This window comes from Gobio gobio (genome assembly GCF_949357685.1).
Source record: "Gobio gobio genome assembly, chromosome: 14".
NCBI classification, from domain to species: Eukaryota; Metazoa; Chordata; class Actinopteri; order Cypriniformes; family Gobionidae; genus Gobio; species Gobio gobio.
The window spans coordinates 19,709,824-19,731,955 of record NC_137107.1 but is presented as its reverse complement, the minus strand read 5'-3'; the positions used below and the strand labels follow the sequence as shown (position 1 = coordinate 19,731,955).

Here is a 22,132-nt window from a genome sequence, read left to right as displayed (position 1 = left end):
TGTAATACTGGGGCTTTATTAATGCTGTTCATTGATTCGAGTAAATGTTTTGACATTTGAGTATAAAGTGTTTTAATTCTATAAAATATGGTGTAAAACCGCCAAAGTGCTGCCCTCTTAAGGTTGAACGGTGGCTACTGCTGTTGAATTTTCCTATTGGACGTTGTGGTACATCGTGACGTAGGATGGTACCTCCAACGGCTCACTATCCGCGCCCCTGGCACGAGCTCACCACGCCCTCAGAAATGTTTCCCCCAATCACACGATGAGAACGGCTTTACTCCAGTATGAACTGTCATATTACATGAAGTAAACATTCTGAATGAAACTGACTAGACACATGCTTTAACATTGTATTGAAGAAAATACGGTTAAATAATGCAGTTGTCAGTACACGTCAGGCTTTTCTTGCCATATTATTGCCGCCCGTCATGTGTACAGATAATTTTCATGCATGAGACGCGCTTTCAAACCCTGACACGCAAGTGGTTGCCGCGGACGCAGATAGATTAGGTCAGTTCTCTTGCGCGGCTGCTTCACTAGCATCGTCTGCATCGGGAGTTAACGCAGTTTGAGCAGCGGCTCGCATTGATAAGGCTCCGGGTTTGTGTCTGTTACAGACAATCCACCCTCCTCCACTTCAGGTGAAGGTAGGAGAAATGACCGCTCTGTTGCAAAGCTGGCGTCACTCCAGTCATTCTCCATCTTTGCGACTCGCGAGTCAGACAGCTGTCAATCAATCCGTCACTGCGGGTCTCAGGTGCACGCCCTCCGCTCAGCTCCGCCCTCGGTTCGTCCCCTCTGTGTCCGCCGGGCTCTGCCCACTTTTCCAGCATTTTTTAAAAATTGCCAGTGGGTGGAGTTAAGCTCTAAGCAGGGGTTTAGTTACCCTTTAAAGCTGAGCGCCACCAATTTGTAGTTTATGTATCCGCAGCATCTACAGCATCTTATTTTGCTTGTAGTACGATGGAATTTAAAATATATTAACATCTATCCATGTCCGTAATAAAATTCCATTATATTGTTGGCATGCAAATGTTTGTGTCGATCTAAATCTGAACAGTCAAATTAACAGCCATTCATTCAAATTCAAATTCAAATGTTTGCCACACAGAACATTAGTCTGTGGTGTGAGTTCATGGGCCTTTAGGCTGTGTGGCCTAATTGATCCACTAAACATTGGACATTGACTATGTTAAAGGATTAGTTCACTTTTAAATAAACTTTTGCTATAATTTACTCCCATGTCATCCAAGATGTCCATGTCTTTCTTCAGTCGAAAAGAAATGAAGGTTTTTGATGAAAACATTCCAGGAGTTTTCACCATATAATGGACTTCAATGGGCACCAAACGGTTCAAGGTCCAAATGACAGTTTTAGTGCAGCTTTAAACGATACCAGACGATGAATAATAAAGCCTTGCTCTGTTCTGTGATGGGTGTTCGTGATGTCATCGATCAACCACAGTTTCAATCGCTCAGGATTGTGTATAGGAAATCTATGAAAAGTCACAAATTTCTGTCCTGACGAAAATTCTTTTAGGCTTTCTAATATTAAAACACCCAGGATACGCACACGAAATGGGCATTTTAAACGATAAACTGACACAAAGACATTTGAATATGTGTATATGGTCCTCCTTCTGCACATTTGCAAACACTGACCCGGTACTTCCGCCTACGTCAAGCGTGACCTTCTCAACGTAATTGCGTATTAGATGACGTCATGAACGCACATCACAGAACAGAGCAAGGTAAGCATTTGTGCTTATAAAACTCAAACTTTTTATTTTATTTTAATGACTGATCGTTTCGCTAGATAAAACCCTTATTCATCGTCTGGTATCGTTTAAAGCCCTTTGAAGCTGCACTGAAACTGTCATTTGGACCTTGAACCGTTTGGTGCCCATTGAAGTCCATTATATGGAGAAAAATCCTGGAATGTTTTCTTCAAAAACCTTAATTTATTTTCGACTGAAGAAAGAAAGACATGGACATCTTGGATCACATGGAGGTGAGTAAATTCTCATTCTTTATTTAAAAGGGAACTAATCCTTTAACATGCTTATCAAGTTCCTTTCAGGTTACAGCCATGTTCCAAATATGATGTTTAAATGCAGGTGTTAGAATATTCTTTTATACACCATTGTTGTGATCTACACATGCGCTGTTCTGCGTCTCAGGATGAAATGTCATTGGCTACAGAGTATGCTCGGTTTTATTAGTACTTTTTCACTTTAATTTAATTAAGATTAACACTGCCAACCCCAACAACACTGCCGCAAAATGAAAGTGGTCAATCAATCGTTAATAAACAAATGCAGTTGTGTGCTAGGAATTTGGCAGCAAAAGAGTGAGTGAATGAAAGTTTGCAGCAAAGACTGGTAGGAGAGAGCTGTGAGTTAATAGATGTAGAATGGAGAGAGAATTTTAGAGTCAGAATATTATCTTAAACTCAATTGGGCAATCAGATTACTGTGTTTACGTGGCTCGATACCACTGATCAATATGACTGGAGGATATTATGTTCAATGTTTGCGGAAATATATGCAGGGGGAAAAGATCGATTCGTGGCTTTTGAGAATCTATATTGAATAGTCAACATATTAAATAACGGTTAATCGGAAAAAAAATTTAACAGTTGTGGAAAAAACACAAGTATATTGGATCCGTGGATTTGGTCTTAAAGTGACAGCAGCCTAATAAACCTGTACGGTCTGTCTTTTTTTTTTTTTATACATATGATTACTTAATACATTATATGTAGTTTTTCAGGTAGGTCGATTTCATTTTTGTCTTTGTTTTATTGTAGTCTTCTTATATCAGGGCTCGACAATAAGGACTGCCCGATGGCCTGGGGCCAATGTGAAAGACACTTGGGCCAGTTGACGGACCTGTTACTTGCCCGCTCGGGCCAGTGCTGCATCTTCACTGAAGATGATCTTTTTCGCATTTGTAAGCCTTGCCTTTTTAAATATTCAAGGGCACATAGACGAGAAAGTGCCTTAGCACTAGCTTAAGCGCACCCACGTGTCTCACAGCACGCGAGTATTCATACAAAATTATGTCAAAATGCCTGTCTTGTTGAGTATTATCGTAAACCTAGTCGGTTATGTCTTTTAAATTAACGTAAACATGAAATATGCCAGTCACCGCCAGAGTTTTTGTAATTTTCACAAGTTTCATGGCCCACAGAATATCTTGGATTAATTATCTGAACATGCAAATATATCAAAAGAAAGAACAGAGCCTTTATTTTATTCTAGCTTCATGCATTATTTTATCAACACTTGAATGTGGGTAAGTTCATGAAAAAAGCAACATTAAAAAAAAAAGCTGAGAAAATCATGTTTTTGTCAAAGACTACATCCAGATCAGATTCATGAACACAGATGGAGTAGGTCGAGTCCATCAACACCTTAAAGCTTCAGTCCTATAGCTCGTCCTGGGTGCTGTTGGGAAGTTCCGTTAGCTGTTTGGTTTACTTTTTCTTATGTCATAAGTCTTTGACTGCATTATATTGCACCTGTAATACTTTTTTTATATTTCTTTACCAATATGCAGAACTAACATTTTTAGAATGTCTGCTTTTTTTCCTATTTTTGTCAATTTTCAGAAGCAGATATTTTAATTTTTATAGAAGTCTGCATAACAGCTGTCAAACTAGGTGAGCTCTGTTAAGGTTATATGATTCTGCAACTCTAGTGCACACAGACATCATCTTATCTATGAACAGCCAGTTCAGAGGGTTGCTTAGGATGTACTGTACCTTCTTATTTTGTTTTAAATTTGCCTCTCTGCCATACCATAGCATTGGCATGCACAGACATGTTTTTGAATAAATCATTTATATTATAGAGCTGAAAGCATAAAACAGTCTCAGAGTTGGTCTAGACACTGTCTCGCCAAATCCTGCTTTCTATGCGAGTCAAGCTATTGGAACCCTATTTGCAGCCCTATGTTTTGGGTCGTGCAATCTTCTATAAGACCAACATCCAGGGTACAGCTATGGCCTTACAGGGCTCCAGACTATCATTTGAGAGCAGTAGCACTGGTGTCACTAAATTCTACACATGGTGGCACCAGCACCTGATTTGGTAGCGCTGGGGGATTTTTAATCATAAAATGACTATTGTTTTGCATTGCATTGGGTGGACAGGTGTCTTTATGCAGCTAACGTCCTCAAACAGGTGCATCTAATTTAGGATAATAAATGGAGTTGAGGTGGACATATTAAAGGCAGACTAACAGGTCTTTGAGGGTCAGAATTCTAGCTGATAGACAGGTGTTCAAATATTTATTTGCAGCTGTATCATACAAATAAATAGTTAAAAAATCATATTGTGATTTCTGGATTTTTTTTATTTTTATAGATTATGTCTCACACAGTGGACATGCACCTACGATGACAATTTCAGACCCCTCCATGATTTCTAAGTGGGTGAACTTGCAAAATAGCAGGGTGTACAAATACTTATTTTCCTCACTGTATATCATTTTGCGTCATCGGAGGCTTTTTTAGCCAGAGGCTAGAGACTACAGCCAGTAGTAGGAGCTAGTTCCGCATGTTTTCAACCCGCCCATAGGGGTGGGATCTCACTCACAGAATGTAAGAAACAGACGGCCCCACGGACATTCATAACGGAGCGGTGCAGAGCAAAGAGAGTATTCTTAATGAATTCCTATGAAAGTTAAGCTTCCATAGGCATGAACTGAAAACACGGCAGACTGGACACGCACTGTGTGGCCGTGAATGAATGCCGGTCGTCCGTCCTCATTTTAGTTTCGGTTTAAAATTTGTGCCAATTCAGGGCGGGTTGCTGGAATTGTAGGTTCATGAAAACACAACAACAAATGGTACAATGACAAACTCACTCAAATAACATCTGGTCTGTCAACTCCTCATTCTCTGAATGAAATCTGACTCCTGCTGCGTTTGTGCTGCGACACTCATTTGGTTCCTGCTGTATTGAGCAGACACGTTCAATTTTTAATTGCAGTGTCTGTTCTCTAACTGAACTAAATTATTTTATTACTATAAAAATTCAAACGACGGTGGGGTGGTGCCGCGTTGGGCAAGAGATGGAACCAGTAGGCGTGGCTTGGGAGTGGCCTCATAGGGCAGCAAAGCAAGTGCATTCTGGGAGTTGTTGTCTTTCATCAATATGAACCAAAAATACATTTTCTGTCTTTTATCAGTCTAGAAGGCACCAACTTCTAAAATAATTTCACATTTCTACTACTTGGAGCTGCAACTAACGATTATTTTTTTCTGTCGACTAATCTAACGATAATTTTTTTGATTGGTCGACTAATCGAACTGTTATTTTTCCAAATTCATCTGATGATTCTTTTTTACTGATCATTGTATTTCAAAGAGGGTAGTGAATTTGTATATTATTTTAACATGAAATCACTGAATGATGACTCTGAATTGTATTTCAGGAAGGGTAGTGTACTTAAGCCATTTTATAATGAAACATATGAACACAAGACGCTTTTTAAACATCAGGTATAATGATACTATTCATCATAAAATGTATACAGAGTAGGCCTAATTAGGAAAAGTTGTTTACTATAATAGTTGAGTGTCAATAGTAAACGAAAATGCACTTGTATTTATCTGCAAAAGGTTCACATACAGAAGCTTTCAGCATAGTGTTAATGTATAACTAGTCGTCTGTTTTGAAGATATGTGCATAAACAACGACTAAAGCTGCCAGAAGTTTTTGCCCAAACTTCAAAGACACATTTAAATGATTAAAACTAGAGGCATATCTTGACTTTAATGTTACTTTAATCATGTAAACTACCTATACAGCAAGTTATTATGCATATGTGTTTGGGACAGAGGGGAACCCGGTCGCATTTGCAGCAGATATATGCTGCCCATAAAAGCACAAGACGTACTGGGGTCGGAGAGGAACAATGGAAAATATGACCGAATGGACAATATTCGTCTGTATTTGCAATACACACGCCACGGTTCAGCTGCGCGAGACAAACACTGGCAGTGTGAAAGCCCAACGGTCCCAATCCCGCTCTCCACGCGCACAGCTTCTGCTCTGCCACCGCGTGCAGTGTGAAACCAGCGTTACAGAGCGAACAAAGCAGTTTTATTCGGCTTCTGTTTAAAGTACTCCCACACTTTTGAATGTCACGGTCTGGCTTTATATGATAAATGATCATTTTCACTATGCCCGGGTGCAGAAGCCGCCATTATTCTAGATCTGTTCTGTTCTAGAATGTAAATAATGTGACGCCGATGCGTCGACGTATTTTCGTAGACGCTTCGTTGCAGCCCTACTACTACTTTAATGACCCAATTTAAAATACACACATTCATTTTACCAGCGCTGAAGTACCCCTTTAAATACGAATCCTGCATGTCCTGCGTGTCTCTGTGTGAATGAATGGCACTGACGCTCAGTTTAATTTGCCTCACACACACACACACAGAATCGTACGACGGTCGCGTGTTTCCATCTCATACGAGGACATGAATGCATGACCGTCATCTCCAGAGGGCCGCTCTGAGAGTCACTTCATGAGCATTTTACCATCTCATTTGAGAAACTACCATCATATTATAAACACACAGAAACTCAAAGGCCTTCACGGCAACCCGTCAAAATAAAAGTTTGGTTTAACTTGACAAATGTATTACTGTTGTACAGTAGAATTAAGATAAACCTTGGTGTAATAATAATACTAATGGTATAATAATAATAGATTATAACTTTATTTTTTTAAGTAATAAATCACAATTTTTCTTCCATGTTTTAATTTTAACAGTATAAAGCTCAGTTGTGCAGGTGTGTACCTCACCGCTAATTAGGCCGCATGGACATTCATAAGTTCAGAGTGAGCGTTTTCAATAATTCCTATGGAAGTTGAGCTTCCATTTCGCTTTGAAACCAAATCTTCCACCATCATCTTGTTCGTCAGCTCCTCATTCTCGTGATTGTCTCCCGCTGCTGACCTGTGCTGCAACTCTCGTTCAGCTCACACTGCATTGAGCAGACCTATTCAGTTTTTAATTCAATTCTATTCTCTAACTGAACCTAAATGATTTTTATTCACATTAACATTCGGGGTGGCAGTGGCTCAGTGGTTCATGTAGGTTGTCTACTAACTGGAAGGTTGGTGGTTCTATCCCGGTTCCATCTGACCACGTGTTGAGGTGTCCATAAGCAAGACACCTAACCCCAGCTGCTCCTGAAGAGCTGCATGGCGCGCCTTGCATTGCTGACACCGCCGTCGGTGTGTGAATGAATGGGTGAGGCAATATGTAAAGCGCTTTGGTGGTCTGTTGAAAGCTCTATATAAATGCAGTTTATATAGCGTTTTATATTTACCATTAAAAAATCTAAACGATGGGGGGCAGTGCCACGGTGGGTAAGTGATGTAACTAGGGCTGTACGATTAATCAAGCTTAATCACAAAGCTTTGTCATTTGTATGTGGTTTAAGCCCTGTCAGTTTGAACATTAAAGCGAGTTTCGACCATCAGATGTGTATTATGTTAAACTAATGCCTGATTTATTGTGACAAACGAAAACACTCAGACAGAAGCTCGCACATCACGTGAAGATCGCGCGCAGAGGAGTGCAAAAACGCAGGATCAACGCTGTCCTGTGACTAAAGTAAAGTCACTAAAGTAGCTTAGAAACTCAACTGTTATTTTAATACCTTTTGAAGTAAGTACAAACCACAGCTTCATAATGAATAGAGACAGTAAGAGTAATTCACACACACAATCACTCTCTCATTAATGCATTCAAATAAATGTAATTTAGGCCTAAAGTGTTAATTTATCTGTATCTGATGTACAACAAACAGAAATCTGCTCCATAGACAATAACTGCTGACAATGAACCGTTTCCTTCAAGTATTTTAAAATCACAAAGAAATGCACTTTTTCATTAGAAAAAAAAAAATCCACCTTTTAATATTATAGTAGAAAATATTTACAGTACAAACCTTATTAGGAACTTACTCAAACTTGTGAGGGCAAAAAAAAAAAAAAAGCAAAATAATCGTTCATTAATCGTAATCGAGGTCAAATGTTCAATTAATCGAGGTTTTTATTTTTGGTCAAATCGTTACAGCCCTAGATGTAACACAGACTATTGCAGCAATCCTACCGTAGATCCTTCACTTCATTGTTTGGTAGTTTAGAAATAATAGTTGTTGAGTTTGTTTAATTTCATAGGAGCATTCTAATGACAGCTTGCTTTTCCTTTCCATAAACCGGTGTATACTGACCTTTACTCTGTGTAATGCAGGGAAGTTAAGATTAATTATTTCCCTTGCTTGGGACATCATGCGTTGTAATTTAATCAATTAGTTATTTAAGGCAGAAGTAATACCTTCACACAAATGTATCCAGTAATAAAATAATTAGAGGTGCACAATTTATCACTTTACTATCAATATGGCAGTGTGGCTTAAGCCCAATTTATACTTCTGCGTCGAGTGTATGCTGTTGGCTGTGTGTTGCACACATAGCCTACAACGTAGGGATGCACCGGTTGACCGGTCAAAAATCGGAACATGCGGTTTTCTTTGTATTTTTCTGCTGATTTTTCCGGAAGTGCGACCGCGTGCACATACGCCTATATTGCAATAATTCGCGAACATGTCACTTGTGTGTTACAAACGGAAAGAGGCGAGATCCGCTGAAGGGAATGAAGAGCCGCTTTCCTGCGCGAGCTGAAGTTGCGCATGCTTACCTCTCCGCCTGCACAAGCGCAGATAGTGAGCGTTTGTTCAGCTCAGCTTCTCACGTGTTGGATTGGATGAGAACGAAACAGACTAACTTGTGACAAAGCCGAAATACTTCTTTTTGTAGCCTAAAGAAGAACATGCATGCACTTTTGAAATGAAATGCTATCAGTTCTGTAGCTTATAAGATGATAATTTTAATTTTACCTTAAAATTACATTGACTTAATTTGATTTAAAAAGCACCTGCTGTAGCATCTTAGTTTTTTTCGTTGCACTAAACATTATTTGATTGAACATTTTGGAACAATTATATACTTTGGTTTTATTTAATTTCACTGGTAAAGACTTTTTTTCTTTACACTGAATTTAAAAACAAATGCTGATTTAAGTAACATCTTTGTTTGGATTGCAGAATATGCAGTTGTTGCCTTTAATTTCACCTTTCAGCCTTTTAATTTCTGATTGCGGACTTGTTTTCATTAGCCAAAAGCCAATTTAGCCAGTCAAATACCAAATAAACATCTTGTTCATATATAGGCTACTTTCTTTTATTCTTTTATTGTGTAAAAAAAAATAAAAAAATCGGTATCGGAATCGGACAGTTTTCTTGAAAAAAAATTGGTATCTGAATCGGCCATGTAAAATCATGATCGGTGCTCACTACTACAACGTACCCTGACGTGCACCTCTCCAAAAATGTAACAATGCGACAATTCTAGCGCTGTGATTGGTCTGCCAGAACCCCTCCCTCAGGGGTACACGTGGACAAGGACGCAGAAGTATAAATGAAAATCGACGCATAGCCCACGGCTTAGAGGCTACAGCGCAGGTCTGATGCAGAAGTATAAATCAGCCTTTAGTGTGTTAGCTTGAATGTGCTCCATGCTTAAATGTGAAGGAGTGACGCTATGTTCTGTCCCTCACTACACATACTCCAAACACGCGTAGTGTGGGACTCGTGATAGTGTTTTCAGCAGCCTCAGAGTAGTTTGCTATATTTTACTGCTCCACGTGAAAATTTGGTTTACTTTATGTCCACAGTTCAGTTTTATGGTAATATGCAAAGGTTTCTGTTTACGGTACTTTATTTTTGCATTCACGTTATTCCAAACGTGTTTATTACTTTATATTAGAGGTGTGTGATTATGTCCAATCTTATCACAATATTATTAATTTTATTTAACAAAATACAGTATATCTGTAGTTATTTTTGAATTGAATAAGGTTAAGGTAAGGTAAATAAGGTAAGGATTAAATTTGATACCATTGAAATTTTTCAATATCACAAACTAATACTAGCCTAACTATAACTAACATAAGTAAAAAAAAAAAAAACCTCAAGCATATTAAAGACAAGTAGTATTTTCTTATTTAAAGCGTGCATTAGTAATATGCACCTATAGGCGGGTGCCCAACACGGATACACTCTGCTTATTACACAGAGATGTGCAGCAATACACAAACATGCCAAATATTAAAAATAAAAGGATTACAATGTAAAAATATTATTATTGTGTACATAAAGATAAAAATGCCTAGATATCATAATGGATAGTACTGCATGTATCAGAACGACCTATTTGCAGTAATGACAAATTACATTTCTACTTATTTAACCAATCATGGCAATATACATGTGTTTAAACTAGGGGTGCACCGATCCGACTTTTTCAGTCCCGATACCGATGCCTGGGCTTTGTGTATCTGTCGATACCCGATACCGATCCGATATATTGTTGAATTAATAATAAACTGTATATCTTCCACCTTATACCTTCCTTGAAGAGACTAAAGGCACCAGACTTTACTAACTAAACATAACTAAGACAAAATAACAGATGTATGTAAGGTGTTGAATTCTTATTTATTTAAAAAACAATTGTGCATTCAAATCTAAAATAGAATGTAATCTAACTTCTTTAAATAAATAAAATGTAGCAGTGGAAACAAAAAACAGTGTATTGGTCAAACATACAATAGTAATCTGACAGTTACCAAACATTTTTTACACTACAGATAATTGTTTTGGTATATAATCATATCAATATTAAAAAGTAGCATTACAAATTAACAAATAGTCTAATTTTCTACCATATGCAATTTAATACAAATTTTCAGCTAGCTAATAACAACTTTGTTCTGGTTTCACCTCACTCCAGATTAAATGATTGTAGGCTAGGCCTATTTATTTTACTACACATTGTCAACAGAAATAAGATGAAATACTGTTGATAATTAAAAATAATTCTTACTACCCACTCTTGCTAAAATGGGTAAGCACACTTGTTCTCATTTCAGTTGCGTTCTGAGTAAATTAATAAACTGAGTTCATGAGTTCAGTGTTGGACAGATCAGTTGTTCTGGCCAGTCGTTAAAATGATTCGGTTCAAAGGAGTCATTAGGTCACGAATCGGACATTAGCAGACACGTTGTGTGCGAATCCCGTCTGTTAGAACATCGCGAAAGATGTCAACACACAGAAAACACTTCATAACTGGATATAATTTGTCTCCCGCTTATTGAAAGTATGCTTTATGTCAGCTGGTCAGAGAAGAGTCAATGTTTTTTGAGCGCAATTCACACCCAGTGATAATTCAAGGACAAAATTGTCCGAATGTGTCACGTGCAACATGGTTTCGGTCTTCCGAGCTTTTGATTTGGATTAATATGTGAAATATGAGAGCGAACACTGATTATTTTGAAGACCCAGAGAGCGCGCGCGGGGGAGGAGCTCTCAGATCGGTCTCTCTGTCACTCAGTCACAAGCGCAGCATCTGTTCTACATCACTCGTAAATCACAATAACTCATCAAATTAGGCTTTGGCCGTCAAAAAAATGTCAATGCAGGAAAGACCCTGACTTTGCAGTAATACCCTCGAAACAGCGACGAACTAGTTGGCGTGGCAAGCGTGAAATATCTCCTCCACACAGCCGACTCTCTGGCTCGCTCCCTTCTAGCATGCGACACACGTGAAGCTGACGAATGACGTAGGTTCTGCTGCGACGGAAAAAAACACCTGGATCGGCTTGTGGATCTGTTAATTTTTCCGATCCCCGATCCAGCTATTTTGTCAGTATCGCGGCCGATATCCGATCCTAATATCGGATCGGTGCACCCCTAGTTTAAACTAACTCATCAAGTTGAGGGTGTCTACATTCCGGCATGTAAATAGTGAATCCGCCATGGTGCAAGCACAACTGGCTTTTAAAGGGAATGGGAGATGAGACTCTAATTGGTCTATTGCACGTTATGCCCAAAACACACCCATGACGCATTAAGAGACTAGGGACACCCCTTTTAGACCCTGCGCCTGGCGCACAGAACATTTTTCCTGTTGTTAAACTAGCAAAAGTGGATTCGGACACGCTCTAAGTGCACTTGAGCCATGTACTCTAGACCATGCACTCAGATCGGTAAAATAGGGCCCTATTACAGATAGCAGCAGGTTTATTAAGCAGCTGTCACTTTAATACCAAAAGCACTCTTAACAGACGAAAGCGATCGTCTCTGAGCTCCGCCATAAGTTCCGGCAAGTGAGGTCAAATCGTGGTCCTAGATATATCGATAGTAGATGCCTCATTCTACTGATCCGTGCAGTCGCTAATCAGGCATCTACGTATACACTATGGCCACGATCTAATTTGACCTCACTTGCCGGATGTTATGGCGGAGCTCAGAGACGATCGCGTTCGTCTGTTAAGAGGTAAAATAATAGCATAAATACTGCTCGGTTTCTCGCAGAAACTGATCGTTTCGCTAGATAAGACCCTTATTCCTCGTCTGGTATCGTTTAAAGCCTTTTGAAGCTGCACTGAAACTGTCATTTGGACCTTGAACCGTTTGGAGCCCATTGAAGTCCATTATATGGAGAAAAACCCTGGACTGTTTTCATCCAAAACCTTCATTTCTTTTCGACTGCAGAAAGAAAGAGATGGACATCTTGGATGACATGGGGGTGAGTAAATTATAGCAAAAGTTTATTTAAAAGTGAACTAATCCTTTAAGGGATAATAATATATGTTTATTGTACACTTATTACACTGATTTTTTACAAACCGTGTACAAAACAATCGTCCAGACAAGATGATCACAACTATTATAGTAGTATAAATAATAAAGTCCTCATTTTCAATACAATCAAAAACGGAGACGCAAGATGGCAAGTTGCATTTGAATGAAATGAGAGGACGTGTCCGTTGTGATACATGGATGTGCGCTGTTACAATGCATTGCTATTGACGACGGCCATTATAAGGAAGGAAATGCCACTGAATAGAATCTTGCTTTAAAAAAAAAAGAAGTTATTTTTAACAAAACTGTGATAATACTGATAATCGTGATATTTTTGGTCACTATAATCGTGATGTGAAATTTTCATACCGTCCCTTCCCTAGTACATGTTGCTATTCTCAAGCTCTTTGCTTATTCAAACTCTCTTATGCTTGCTACAGACTGTGTTTTCAGCAATCCTGTAAGATCATTACAAATCACACTGTATGACATGGATCTAATAAACTTGGGTACGACATGTATGTAGACTCTATGATGATGACAAGTTTTGAATCATAGACTACGACGCAAGTTAGTAGAATAAAATGTCATCAGCATGCAATAGTGGTAAACAAATAGTTTCTATTCGCACTTTGGCAATCGTAGTTTTTATGTGTGCTGAAAAAGAGGAGGAATCGAAAGCGAATATGGACGTAGTATTTTGCAAATGGAGCTAGACGTAGGTTGTGGCAGCAAACACACTGTGAGATGATCATGCTAAATTTCTGACACTGTCAGAAAATTATCACAGGCTATCTTTGGTCGAAAGACCGGGCAACGGCCATCTTTGAACTAGGCTTGCTACGATAGTCGGTGTTGCCGGTGTTACCGGTGTCCAGACTCAACACCGGTTACATCACTTGCCCACCGTGGCACCGCCCACCGTCTTTTTGATTTTTTTTTTATAGTAATAAAATAATTTAGTTCAGTTAGAGAACAGACAATACAAATAAAAACTGAACGTATCTGCTTAATAAAGCAGGATCCGACCGTGAGTCTCGGAGGCGGCAGGAGTCATTCATCAGATTTAAGAGTGAGGAGCTGACTGAGATGATCACGGAAGATTTGGTTTCAAAGCGAAACGTAAAAGCGCCTATTTAAGGGAGTTTGTCATTTGTTTTGTTGTTGTGTTTTTCATTAAAAATAATAGGCTAATGAACCCACAATTCAAGCAACCCGCAGCCGATTTGGCGCTAATTAAAAACCGAAAGTAAAATGTGCACGGCCGCACAGAGCGCGCATTGTTTACTTTCGCCTGGCTCCGCAGTGCGAGCCTCCGCGCTACGCTGACTGCGCGCATTTATTTTTGCCGCGCGCACCCTCGCGCTCGTGCGGGCGCGTCGAGTATAAACGAGGCTTTACGGGCGAACTAACAGTGTGCATTCATGTTGTGCATCTCAATCATAGACTGATCAATGCTTGATCAGTGCCCTGACTACTGATTCTGAACTAGGGAACTGATTGAGACGCGCCCATGGCCTCACAGAGCGCGCATTTACAGACGAGCTGTCATTCACGGTGTGTGCGCACTGGCGCGTTTTCAGTTCAGAGCGGTCGTGTGCATGTTACTTTCGGTTAGATAGAATTAGTGATTTAAAAGCCTCCGCCGGTGATACCGGTATTACCGGTGTTGTCACACATCAATTAACCGGTGGGAAAATTCTCACCGTCACATCCCTACTTTGAACCCATTTCAATGTACGAAGTAGGACCACTGTTAAGGAGCCATGACCACAGAAATTGCCACGATGGTCATCTTTCATCTGGGACAGCCCAAAATCGTACCATGTCAGGGTACCCGCGGGACCTTAAAAAGTCTTAAATGTCTTTAAATTCAAAATAAAAATTTTAAGGCCTTAAAAGTCTTAAATTCGCTGAAGTATTGAGTTCTAGGTCTTAAATAATTTTAAACAGGTCTTAATTTTCCTACGTCCATGTAACGCTACTCCATTGCTCATTGAAATGCTCCCGCAATGTTTTAGTGTGTGTGTGTGTGTGTGTTGTTCGTTTTTTCGCTAGTGAGAGACCAACATGCATCTTATATAGCAGCCAATCAGCTTTCGTGTGATTGGCGCGGGTCTCTTTCGGATTGTACCACAGACACATCAAACGGATTTTATTCTTCAGCTTCAGTTCTCCAGTTCTTCCAGTTCACGCGATCGTGAAAGCAAAGGCGAATCTTTCTCACCTGCGATCTCGTATAATGACCAAATAAAAGTTTGATATGCCCGATAGCACTAAACAAAGAGTTTAAAAAGCGATGGAAACCCCGAACTCATTCGCTACTGACACACGGACTGATGTCAGACTGGCCGCGGATTCTGCATGCGTTTGCCGCCTGTCAGCGCTCGCGCGAGTGTACCGAATCTAGGCACATTCAAAGATATCCATATCTATGGGCTCATTACTGTAGCAATCCAATATAGCCTAGCCTATACCCACCCCTGCCTGTGTCGTTAGTATTAATCACACAACAACAACAACAACGGGGAAAAATAAACAGTAGCCTACCTAAACTTAAAGCACTGTTTGTATCTGTATATTTAAGTTGTATTTATTTGTCCTATTGTCAAACAAGATTCATGCATTTTGTTTGTTTTATTGCCATGTGTGACTATAGTGCATCTAATATAATGATATGGTAAATGTGGCATCCTAATTATGAAAAAAAAAGAAACATGCACATTTCTGAAAATGACCACCACAAAATCAGTAATTTTGATCTCACAAAAAAAATGTATATACATACACACACACTATCGGTCAAAAGTTTGCGAACGGTTCGATTTTTTTAAATGTTTTTAAAGAAGTCTCTTCTGCTCACCAAGGCTGCATTTATTTGATCCAAAATACAGCAAAAACAGTATTATTGTGAATAATGTTTTTTTTTTTTTTTTACAATTTAAAAAAACTATTTTATATTTCAATATATATCTTAAAATATAATTTATTTCTGTGATTCAAAGCTGAATTTTCAGCATCAATGCTCCAGACTTTAGAGTCACATAATCCTTCAGAAATCTTTTTTTTTTTTTTTTTTACTTTTTTTTTTTATCCATCAAAGAATCCAAAAAAAATGTTTTACACAACTGTGTTCAACACTGATAATAATCATAAATGTTTGTTGATCATCAGATCCTCATATGAGAATGATTAGTGATTTAGTGAAGGGTCATGTGACACTGAAGACTGGAGTAATGATGATAAATTCAGCTTTGATCACAGGAATAAATGACACTTTACTATATATTCACATAGAAAAAAGTCACAACAGAACTGTCACAATATTACAGCTTTTTGTATTTTTAATAACATAAATGCAGCATTGGTGAGCAGAATGTAAAAACATTAAAAAAATCTTTCCGTTCTCAGACTTTTGACGGGTAGTGTGTTTGTATATTAATCCTGGTGGGATTGAGCTATGAGGAAGTGCAAGATTACTAATACTTACTTAATTTTGCAAGTAATTTTGTGATTCTGCATTTCCTTTTGTACGTTTTTTTTTTTTAATTGCGTGATATAGGTCTTAAATTTAATTCATAATGGTCTTGAAAAGGTCTTAAAAAGTCTTAAATTTGACTTGGTGAAACCTGCAGATACCCTGCATGTGTACTTGGTCATGTCTGTTAATTGCATGACCTGATATGATATTTTCCCCATACAGTTTCTGAATTTTAACAGCAAAATTCACATTAAAAGGCTGTTTGAAGTGAACTTTTTATCTGGAAATCATTGCATTACACAATATTTCATATCTTTTCCCAGCTACAATTCTGGATATTTCATGTGGTGTCCGAAGGCCATATTATTTTACACCTGCGTCAAGCTATTTTAGTTTGCACCATACAGATTAGAGTGGATATTTGCAGGCTGTCAAAACCTACTGAAAGGATTACAAAGTCTTGTCTCAGTCCTCAACACCCCACTATTCGTCTGGACATGGACAACTGTTTTATTAGACCACCATCCCCTCAGGATTAGCAGAGGGGATTTACGCCACTCCATGGCTACCTCCAGCACTTCCAGTCTGGCTGTCATCGCGGGGCTGAATGTTACTGTGGATGTTTGGGAGGGCTGTGATGCTTTATAATGAGTGCACATGGCCAATTTCATTTAATATAAGCTGGAGAGTGAGTAAGAATGCTAATGGATGAATTATGGCTCTTTCTTTTACGGTGTTTGTAAAGGTTTTCTGTCTGGCATAATTATTGCTGCTTAACCTTTATCTTCTATGAACTTTCTTTTCTAATGAATCTCTTTTCCCCCATTTCTCCCTAGATGGCAAGTGGATCAAATTGGTGTTAGTTCCAGCAGGTCATCTGTTTTGCTGTGGTCTGGTGTGTCGTTGTGGAGGAAGCCTCCAAGCCACGAGTAACATAGGTTTGCACAAGAGTGTGAGATCGTCTCATCCCTCAGTTCGTCCTGCTGAGGAGCTGCTCGGGACTGTTCGCCAGCTCCCTACTTGGGGCAGAGACAGCGCCCCCACCCTCCTGCCACCATGGTGCTGTCACAGAGGCAACGAGATGAACTGTGAGTCCATGTTCTCATGCAGTCAAAACATGCATCTCTTGATCTCAATCGCATTAATAGGCTGTCACTTACCATATTTTCCGGAAAATAAGTCGCTCCTGACTATTTGCAGTGTGGACGTAAGCTATTTTCTGTGAATGTGTGAGACTTCTGATTCGTTAGCCGCTACAAGTTGATAACTAGAAGAATAACAAAGTGCAGTAAATGGTAAAACTGTATGTGTTACAGACCCGTGTGTTTATGACAATAAATAATGATGCCAGTTTGCAATATCAAGTAGCATAGCGGATTATTTTTGTTTTTGTACAGTTTAAATAACGAAGCAAATTATCATTTAACATTTACATAAGTAACTGTAATTTCATTTAAAAAAAATTCTCAGTAACTGTAACGGATTACTATTACATTTATTTTGTTATTAAATTACGTAACGCTGTTACATGTAACTAGTTACTCCCCAACACTGAGCGTCAGCCAAATTTCATAATCATGACAGGCCTAGGACCCCGATATACTTCAAACGAAATTGAAAGACGAACTGATGTGACGTAATTTAACAAAATCAGGCCGAAACAAAGTTTGTTGGGAGTTCGAAACCGAGGTCAGACTTCCACAAGTGAAATCATGAACACACTGGAGAGATGATTTTCATATGCTTTATTAAATTGCTTGCGGTTTTCTCCATTTTGTTGTGTGTTTTTGTAATTGAGAGAAAAGCGTGCAGCACATATTTACATATTTATCTAAATGCTGCTCTCAGCAGTGTGGGCGGCGTCAGATGTTTGCTACCAGTATATCGCTGGTCAGTATTATGAACTTCGTTTTACCCCTAAACGAAGAACGAAAACTTTGCAGTGAATATATTGGGGCCTTAACGCGTTCAATTTACAAATGGCTGTCTGCTCTTACGTTAAAAATAAGGTGAATGAGTCACACTTGGTCAGAATTGCATTGTATTTGCAGAAAAAAATAATAAATAGAGTGTATCCATCTTATTTCTAACTTCTAAAGAGCGGACACAGCCACAGCGCTAAACAAATAAACGTGGCCTGATATACTTCACTCATTTGGTACAATTCCAAATGTGCGCACATTGTGCTTGTTTTGCATGCTAGACGTTAAATGCATTATTTAAGTCCCTTTGTAATACAAGTCGAGAACATTTCCGATGATAAAAAAGGGCGACTTATATTCCAGAAAATACGTTAAGTGTCTGTTTGATTCTGAAATGCTTAAATATCAACATGTGATCAAATAAAAGTGTTATCCCTAGTGAAATCTGATATCAAGGGCAGTTCATTGCACTAGCGAAGAGCATGGCTGCATGCGCCTCAGGGAGCTTCCTGTGACAGCTAGTTAGCTTTAATATTTCATAAAGCCTCACAACTGAGGAGTGGAGGAGGGGTTCATAATTGTGTGACTATCCTTGTGCGTCCTCCATGCTTCATGTAGCACCAGGGGTCTTTGGGTAATCTCGGGTGCACCGGAAGTTTCCCTATTCACTGATTTAAAGAGTGACGGTTAGAAGAAGCTGTGTTAAGAAGATATGATATAGGTGAAAGGGCAGTTCTGTCAAATATTTGAGCACATTTGAATATGTGCTTGTTGGCTGGCCACCTTGTTTGGATGGAAAGTTATTTCTGGGAGCTTGTACTGCTGAAGCCTTTAAGCCAAAGCCACATTACAAACATCACAGACTTAACCAGTTGAGGCCAATGATTATAATGCAGCACTAATCACTATGCTGAAGTTGAATCACTTTGAAATCATTTTTAAATATTTCATTAAAGTGTATAATTTCTGCTCTGACACCAAAAAACCTGTCATACTGGTTTCTAGAGGTGTGTAATATTGACTAAAATCTATTTTTTGGGAGTTTGTCAACAACGTGAATTAGACTGTTTATGTGCTGGGACCTTGGCTGGTTTAGGCCTGTCATGGACAGCTGATATATATTCTTATTCATATTACAGGGCTCGACATTAGCGCTTGTCTGGAACAAGTGGATTTTTTTGAAGGGGCAAGTGAAAGAATTTTACTTGCCCGACCGGAGAAGTAGCCTGATTAAAACGGCAATAGCAAAAAATAACTAGGGAGTCACCAAAATGCAAGAATGATTCTGCATTCATTTAGTAGCGATCGATGGTGGATAATAATATATAATATATAATGAACTGGCGGTAACAAGGTAGCGCTGTTGATAGTCATGCAGTCTCTCGAGGAGAAATCGAAAAAAAACTAACGAGCACAGCTCGCACAGAATAACTCCGTTAACACACACACACTGTTAAAATTAATTAAACGTGGAGTTTTTACATTTCGTCGCTGTCCGATGAAAACCACGTATGTCCATTTTGCCGATTTTGAGATTTGTCGACGGATTGAATGTCCAGGTTCATTTCCGTATACAGTATGCTTCACATATCTAAGTGGCCAATGAAAAGTTGTGAAATCATGTCATCTGATTTTCACGTATATCCATTTGGTGTCAAAGCTGTCAATCACGCCGCGTATCTCCCGCCCTGTGCAAGCATCTCGCCGGTCTCTTGAAGTTTCATCGAAGCTCAGCACTGGATAGCCGAAAGTACGACATTGAAGCTCTCCACAGTTTAGTTCTAATCTAGTTCTTCACAGATTAGTTTGCTTGCTAGTATGTAAATAAACTCGGTCTCATTGATAAGATTCAAACTTTTTTTTTCTTAGTCAAACTGATCAAATTATAGCCTGTAATGCTACTGTCATGATTGTCACTAGAACATGCCTCACTCATACTGCTATCACCGCTTGCCAGAGGCTGAGAATGTCCAGCACGTATTCCTCTGTCAATATGAAACGTGACTTGGCCATTCTAATTAATGATCGGAAGAACGCGTATCGACCACCGTTACTGTAAAATATGCACGTATGTCCATTTAAAGTCAATTTTGGTCAAATGTGGATTATATCATTACATCTTTAACCATATTCTTGCCAGTGTAAAGATGCCGTACCAAGTATGACAACGCTACATTCAACTGCTTTTGAAATACGGTGTTTTTCTCACTTCCTGAAAAGTAACCATTTTGGACATACGTGAATTTCATCGGGCAGGGACGATTTATAACATATGATAATGTGACACTGACTTCATATGAAAGTTCCATAAACAATTAATTAACATTAATTCACTTACATTTTAGATGCAATATTGACTGTTTTTGTTCTCTTTCAGCAGCGAAAATAGTTCCAAACAAAGATCACTGCAGAACCATAACGCATCTCACAGCAACGGCGTGTTAGTGAATGATTCAGTGTTTGAATGAATCGGTTGAATCAAAGATTCAATGACCTATTCGCAAACAACTGCTGCTGCGTCCCAATTCGCCTACTTATACTACGACCTAAAAGTATGTACTCTTTTTGTGAAGAAAAAGTACATACTTTTGAGTGTGTAGCAGAAGAGTATGCAAGCTTTGGGACATACTACTTCGTCATCTATAATGGACTCTGTTGCTTAGTTACGTGCATCCCGTCACCATTTAAACTGCCCTGTCAATCATCGTCACAGTTCAAATCCTAGCTTAATCTCCTACCGTATCGGTGAGAAATGTAGTCTCACGTCGATCTGCCATTTGTGAGTCTTTAATGCAGAGACTCCTGCTGCAGATGAACTATAATGCGGATAATATTTAATAAATATCTTTTCGTCAGGTTAGATACTGATAATTGCTCACTCAAACCCCTTTATCTAACCCTCTCGACTTAACCGCTGCACTCGCACTTTTTATCCGCGTTTGTAGCTCTAATAGAATCCTCGTTCATCTCGCAATGGGTTGTGGGCAATATCAGCCGTTAGAGTGCGCATCGATCTGCACTTCGAATTCTGACCGGAAATAGTAGACCATCCGGGAATCTTTGGAATACTGTTTTCATCATACTATGATTTGGGGCATACTAATTATTTTTTAGAATACTATTTAGTACGGATAGTATGCGAATTGCTACGCAGCTTGACTCAATGACTCACTCATTAAGACGGTTACCTGCCGCCACCTACTGGCAGTTTAGTTTCATGTTTAAACATTCTTTCCAACATTTCTTATTTTATATTAAAAAAATATTTAAAACAATCTCATAACATTATTTAATGCAGTTGTAATTCTTCAATGTCAATTATTTAATTTGATTGGTAACAGCCATATAGTGTCTTATTCTAATTGAATTTATAGATCAAATTTAACAATATAAAATGAAAGCTAAAGCATAGCCTATATTGAATAAGATTAGGGAAAAAATGCCTTTTTATGAAAGGTAAAAATATCAGATTTAAATATGTCTAAGCTTGAAACACTGATTGAACGATTCAGTTTGAAGATTAAAAACTGGTGAGAATATTGCTTCAGAATAAATTATATATTACAACACGCACACAAAAAAAATTCTGGACAAGCCAATTTTTTACTCGGACAAGTGAATGACAGGTTTACTTGTCCGAAGGACAAGCACATCAACAGGCTTAATGTCGAGCCCTGTATTATGTGCAATGCAGTGACAGAAAGGAACCTTTCCATTAAGGAGTGATAATTTCCCCCCTAAATAAATTTCCAGAGGCATGTTTAATAGAGGTGGGGGAAACATGTTCACATATGAATGATTGTATTTAGCATTGATTTGAAATGATTCACAAATTTCTAAAATCAACTTTCAAAAGGTTTGTTAATAACTTAATCTGAGCAATAAAGTGCAATTCGCCTTATGCTGCGTTCACACCAAACGCGAATTGAGCGTCAGGCGCGAGTGATTTCAATGTTAAGTCAATGGAAAGGCGCGTTGACGCGCGTCTGG

The 22,132-nt window shown here is 38.8% G+C and overlaps 1 protein-coding gene across 1 annotated transcript in view; it reads left to right on the top strand.

Moving 5' to 3' along the window:
• pafah1b1b (platelet-activating factor acetylhydrolase 1b, regulatory subunit 1b) overlaps nt 1-22,132 on the top strand; it is a 41,393-nt gene that overhangs the window by 3,489 nt on the left and 15,772 nt on the right. The window contains exon 2 of the mRNA XM_079835274.1: nt 17,057-17,308. Within this exon, the coding sequence (XP_079691400.1) occupies nt 17,277-17,308 (32 nt within the window). The 5' untranslated portion in view covers nt 17,057-17,276. The remainder of the gene's footprint in view (nt 1-17,056; nt 17,309-22,132) is intronic.